General features: G+C 60.6%; 1 protein-coding gene across 1 annotated transcript in view; it reads right to left on the bottom strand.

Moving 5' to 3' along the window:
* VOLCADRAFT_118861 (uncharacterized protein) overlaps positions 1-5682 on the bottom strand; it is a gene marked incomplete at both ends in the record, with an annotated part of 15500 nt that extends 9818 nt beyond the window's left edge. Inside the window, 12 exons of the mRNA XM_002954790.1 lie at positions 66-119; positions 535-699; positions 939-1040; positions 1333-1731; positions 2047-2309; positions 2809-3085; positions 3476-3616; positions 3709-3816; positions 4286-4375; positions 5051-5187; positions 5294-5420; positions 5680-5682. Of these exons, the coding sequence (XP_002954836.1) occupies positions 66-119; positions 535-699; positions 939-1040; positions 1333-1731; positions 2047-2309; positions 2809-3085; positions 3476-3616; positions 3709-3816; positions 4286-4375; positions 5051-5187; positions 5294-5420; positions 5680-5682 (1866 nt within the window). The remainder of the gene's footprint in view (positions 1-65; positions 120-534; positions 700-938; positions 1041-1332; positions 1732-2046; positions 2310-2808; positions 3086-3475; positions 3617-3708; positions 3817-4285; positions 4376-5050; positions 5188-5293; positions 5421-5679) is intronic.
* Between the last annotated feature and the right edge of the window lie 452 nt (positions 5683-6134).

The following is a 6134-nucleotide window of genomic DNA, read 5'->3' as shown; positions in this document are numbered from 1 at the left end:
GCCTGCGCCGAGTGTTCCAGCAGGATGTGTGTGGGTAGCCCCGATGCCGTGTCCCACACACGCACACTGTTGTCCGTCACGGCCGCCACCATCCGCGAGTCGTCCAGGTTCCAGGCCACCTGCGGGGAGAGCGGGGAAGGGACAGCGGGGAAGAGGGGAAGGCGAGGGTGGAGGCGTTGGAATGGGTGCTATCCTATCAATAAGGTGGGGTTCGTGTTTAGCGGGGGAGATGTTTCTCAATGCCACGTGAGACCTCAATATTCCTGCCCTGCCAAGAAAGGAGAGGTGCGTGGAAAAAAAGGGGAGGGGAGGATGCAGCCTCGGGCGCGGAGGCCGTTCCTTAAGACTCCACCGAGTCCACAGATAGACAGATAGACAGACAGACAGGCCGTGCAGCAACCCCGCACTGGACCGCTCCACCAGTCGGTAAAGTACATCCAGGCAAGCCGCCCAACTAGCTAGACAGACAGCCAGCCGAACCCCGCCGAGTCAAACCCCGCCCAGCCACCCAACCAGTCGCCGGGTTGCCATTACCTGGTTTATGGCGGGGTGGGGTGGGGGCTTTCGTTTCAGTCGGGCCTTACGTATCTCCTCCTCGGTGGGCGGGCAGGCCAGACTCATCGCCTCGCGCCAGCTGGTCGTTAGGCCGCCGCCACCGCGCCGCCGCAGCCGCCGCCGGTCGCGATCTCGGCGCCAAATCTGAAGACGATTGTTGGGGAGGGAGGGAGGGAAATGCGTGATGCAAGATTGCAAACAGCATCGCACACACGCGCGCAGTGTGTGTGTGTGTGTTTGTGTGTGTGCCGGAGACGGCGATGTTTTGAGCAGCTTTATGTTCAGATGGGATGTGCACCAAATAGGGCAATGCGATGTAGGCTGCAGGAGAAAGGCGAAGGGCGTGTGCGTGTGCGTGCGCCCCTCCTCACGCCCGTCCCCACCTTGACGCAGCCATCCCTGGAGGCGGTCGCCACCGCTGAGCCCTCGTGACTGAATTCAATGAACACAATGTCGTTGCGGTGGCCGCTAAGCCTGGCTAGTTCCTTTCGAGCACTCCAGGGTGGGTGGGGAAGGGGAAGGGGAGGGGGAGGGGAATAGGCATGGATTTCCTGGGAGACACGAGTGATAGGAAGCATAGGGGTTCCGGTGGCGCTAGTGCGCCACGGCGGGGGTAACAAGCACATGGGTATGGGAGAGGGACGAGTCTGCAAACCATACGAAGGAGCCCATGGGGTTGTCGCCGGCACATGGTCATGTGATGGAGGCGGAGGTGGTGATGGTGGTGATGGTGGAGGTGGTGTCTTGGGAGCTGCCGCGGACACACTAGCCACTCACCGTCGGTCGCGGCCATTCACGACCCGCAAACAGCTCCGAGAGGCTGTCGGTCGTCGAGGCAGCGGGTCCGACCGCCGCTAGAAATGACGACGGCGCTGCCGCTGCCGCCACCGCTATTGGCGGCGGCGGTGGCGACGCGCTTGAATGCGACTTCCCGCCGTCGGCTACCTGCTGCGCCGCCGCCGCAGGCGGCGGCACCGGCGGCGCAGGCCCTGCCGACACCGCCGCCGCGAGGTCCCAGTGCCAGACGCATACCGTACAGTCCGTACCGCCGGCGAAGATGAAGGTGCCGTCGGGGGACCAGGAGCAGCACAGGAAGCCGACGGGCGGCCGGTTGGGGTCCATAGCCGCCGCTCCCGCAGCCGCTCCCGTAGCTGCCGCTGCCGCCCCCGCCGTCGCCTGCTGAGAAAGCACGTCGGCCCAGGAGCACCGCAGGGCCCATTGTTACATGACGGCATCCTACCTGACACACCACTAACACGTCGCTTACATGAAATACTCGACAGGACAGTAATCGCCGGCGGAGAGGTACTATAACATGGTGTACATACATACAGACGCAAATACCACGGCTACTCGTGTACCGCGCAACAGCCTGTGCCCGTTTCCCAACGATCACGCGCCATCGGCTGAATCCCCATCCAGCTCCTTAACTCCTAAACCCCCTCTGCACGAGGCCCCAACACCCAAAACCACGTGCTCTCCGCCCCGTACCTCCTCGTGCTGCTGCGTCGGCGCTGGCGATCCGAACAAGCCGCCCGCCGACCCATGGGTCGTGCCAGCTCTCACGGCGATGGCAGCAGCGCCACCGCCGCCAGCGGCGCTGCCCGGGTCAGCGCTGCCAGCACGGGAGTTCCCCGGCTGAGACGCCGGACTCACCATGCCGCCGCCGCCGCCGCCGAAACCGCCGCCGCCAGCGGGCCCCACGTCAACGGCGGAGGCGGCGGCCGGTTCCCTGGCGGCAGCACAGTCTGTGCCTGTGTGTCAGCAAACCAGCCGGGGGCGAGGGGGTGGGGTAAGGTGGATGGGTGCTTGTGATGGTGGATGACCGTCACGGCGGCTGCCTCGAACACAACTTAGGGTAACGCAACGACAATGGCCCTGGTGCTGATGTGGCGGTAGTGGGCGGTTATCGCACCCCTTGAAACCCTTACCCCACCCGACCTGCCATCAGGCCGTCCCTGGCAACAAGCCTCACTGCATGCCTCACTAACCCTTGCGCCACATGCAATAAATGGTCCACTCATTGCATTCCCCCTCACCCCTTCCGTTACTCCAGCCGTTACTTCCCTTCCTCCCCTCCCTCCCCTCCCTCCTTCCATCCGCACACGTCCAGCTCCCTCCCCAGGTTCAACCCCCACGTCCACCGCCACCGCCACCTGCTACTTAAGTGGTGGTAATCACCTCCCCCCATCTGATCCCACTCCATCCCGCAACCTCCCGTCCCAGCCTCAACCCGCAGCAGCAACCACCCACCTTCCTCCACCCCTCCTTTTTTTCCGTCCTCCCCAAGCATTTCCTCCTCCTCCTCCTCCGCTGCCGCCGCCGCCGCCGCCCTCCCTGCCATCCCAAATAAGGCGCCGGGCCGCATAACCACAGCGGTGACCCCTGGTTCTGCCGCGTTCCAAATACGACAGGTGCCGTCAGTGGAACAGGAGAGGAGGGCGTCCGTGAGGTGCGGATGAAAATCCAAGTACGACACCACGTTGGTGTGGCCTGTGAGTACGGACACGGGCCAACCCAGCGTGCCTTCCTGCGGGACGGGGGCGTGGCGGGGGGGAAGAAGACACGAGAGGTGGGAGGGGGCCGTGTGGCGGGCTGACATGACATGAGACAAATACATATATACATATATACATACATACATACATACATACATACATACATACATACATACACATACGTCCACATACTACCTACTTACACAGAACTCATGTCACATCTCACCAGCAATACCTTCTCCCTCGTCAGTTCATCGGACATACATACGCGAACACACATAATCACAAATAGACCCAAGCACACACACACACATGCACACCATCCTCGCCAGTTCTTGCCCGCGGCTCTATCCATTAATACCCCCAACACAAAGACTTACTCGCTCACGCGCACATACGCATACCCATGCACGCACACGTACCCGCAGGCTCCACACCCGGATGCTGTGCGCCACATCGCCCGAGGCCAACATGGAGTTGTCCCGGCTGACAGCGAAGTCGGTGATCTCGGCGTCATGACCCCGACAGGTCTTGAGCAGGATACCCGTCTCCGCGGACCATATCTGCGAAGGGGAAGGAGGTTAATGAACCGTGGGGTGCACGAGTACACACGGACGTTCAAGTACGTACGCACAACGCACAACGCGCAACGCACCTTGACCAAGTAGTCGTCGCTGCCCGTAATCACTCGGCGCCCTGTGTTGTCGTACGTGCAGCAGTACACTGCCAGTCGATGGCCGCGCACCGTGGTCAGGTGCCGCATCTGCCGGCACAGAAGTCCCGTGGCGGTGGGGGGAAAGGAGCAGGCCGAGGTAGAGGCAGCGGCAGTGGCGGAGCAGCCGTGTGCGCTGCCGGGCATCCCCAGTCGGGCCCGGGCCTGACCCGTCTCCCGCAGAAGCAGCTGGTGTGGAAGACTGGCCTGCTTGCAGAGGGCGGAAAACCGTAATGCCGTGGGATGCCGTGGTAGCTGGTAGGGTTTAAGCCCTAGTGCATATGATTCCCCCTGCAGACTGCTGCATGAAAACGCGGGGCGCGCTCTCTAAGTTCCTCTCTCTCTCTCTCTCTCTCTCTCTCTTGACACTTCCCTACATTCCTGCCTTCCACCCAAATGCCGTGTTTACCGCCATCTACGCCAATACCGTGTCACCTGAGAGTGCTCGCCAATAAATCCGCCGCGCCTTCAAGTCCCTTTACCCCGAGGGAAACAGGGCTTATGAGCCAAGCAGCCGTACCTGCGTGTGCGGCCGCCGCCACCATCGAGGCAAAGGGGCTTCCTGGCATCCCAGCATCCCGTGCTTCCCTGGAGCAGTCAAGCTGACTACCTGCACACACATAGCAATGGTGGTTGCGGTAAAAGGCGGTGAGGGTCGGGGACGAGGGCTGGAGAAGGCCCAGGAGGAGACGAAAGATGTAGGTGTGCGCGATGTCAGGGGCAGCAGCTGTGGAGGCGACAGGGTGAAGGCTGGCTGTCGAACGGTCGCGTTGTTCTTTAAAAAAAGTTCTTGGCCACCCCGCCACAGAACGTCCATGGCGTACGGTTAGTGGTTAGGGATGTGCTGGCGGTGGTCGTAGTGCAGCAGTTTATATGGGTGTGGAGCAGATTGGGCGAATGGCAAGGTGGTGGGCACCAGATGCTCCTCCTCAAAGCCCTCAACGGTATTTAAGCGGTATTTAAATCCCATTCAAACCAACCCAACCCAAATCATGCAAGGGCGTTGACAGCTCTTGAAGGTACGTAATATTGCCATCAACGCGTTGAGAATGCCGCGGGGAAGCGCTTCGGCTGGGCAGCGTGGCTAGAGAGTTTGGTTTCGGAGGGCAAGGGCAAGACGCTGATTGGTTAACAACGGCGTGATGCACCCAGGGACGGATTGTGAAAAGGGGAGACAAGGGGCTTGCTATGTTCTGCTTTCGGGGAACGGGGTCAGGACACTTAGACGGGGTTTGGACGAGAGCCTATCGAGCGTTCGTGAGGCACCGCGACTACAACCAGGCACCTGGAGGCCGCCGTCTGCATTGGCGTAGGCGACCTTGCTTTGTTCCAGCAGCTTTTGGAGCAGTCGCTGAAGTGCATCCGGCGGCACATGGGAATGCACCCTGCCATGTTGCGCGAAGGACACCTGGTGAACGTGCCCTGCGCAAAGGCAGTAGCGGTCGCAGCATGCGCTGAAGGAGAGCTCAACAGGTTGAAAGGCGAGGCCTGCCGGAGCGCTGCGGGCTATGGTACTTCAACAGCGCACCTGCAATGTCGACCCGGGTGGGCAACAACCCAAGACGTGTTGCCTCCTCCTCCAAAGCACGTGCTGCTGTAGCTAATGGCCCCGATGATAGCGTGCGCCATACCAGGAACAGGAGCTCGGAGTCGTCCTGGGAAAGGATGCAAGCGCGACCCTCAGAAGTCCGGCAAGTCCAATACTTCATAAACATTATGTTTAAAATGAAACTTGTCTCTGCAAAATTTTTTGTCCTTGGGCTCTAGTCCCGCCGTCGTCCCTGGTCCCGATTGCATTCCAAACCGTCAAGCACCCAACCGCAGCGCCAAGTTGACCGCGGATGCAGTGCGCTGTATAACTCGAAAGCTCTGAAGGCCATTTAGGGTCATGACCGGAAAGGTGTCCACGCTTACCATACTGGCCGGTTTTGAGGCTTCAACGACTTTCAACCTTCAACGGCGTAAGGGAAATCCATCATTAGGCCCGGCCCGAGGCCCGTCCTGGGGCTGTGTAGCATATGCCTCAAGGACTTGCTAGCTGCATGAGGCGAAAAGCGGCTGACGCTGTCTACCGGCTTGAAGTGGCCTAGGGCACGGTTGGTAGGGCGGACCGTTGGGGAACAATCGGTTTGTGGAGGATTTTGCAGACGGGCGCCGCGGGACAGTGTTCTGCCAGGACTTGCCGCAATCCCCACCTGTAACCAAAATAAAGAGTGTCCGTATGCGCGAATTTGCAACGCTTGTGAATAACGTGTAAAGCGTAGGACTGGGGATGCGGGGCGTTCAGTCTTGGACGTCATCTGTCGCTCTCCCGTATTTTCCCATGCAGGCGAGGTACATGATGTGGCGCACCCCCAAGGTTTTTCCTT

Source organism: Volvox carteri (assembly GCF_000143455.1).
Source record: "Volvox carteri f. nagariensis unplaced genomic scaffold VOLCAscaffold_46, whole genome shotgun sequence".
Classification (NCBI taxonomy): domain Eukaryota; kingdom Viridiplantae; phylum Chlorophyta; class Chlorophyceae; order Chlamydomonadales; family Volvocaceae; genus Volvox; species Volvox carteri.
The sequence above is the reverse complement of the archived record's forward strand: the minus strand, read 5'-3'. Positions and strand labels throughout refer to the sequence as shown.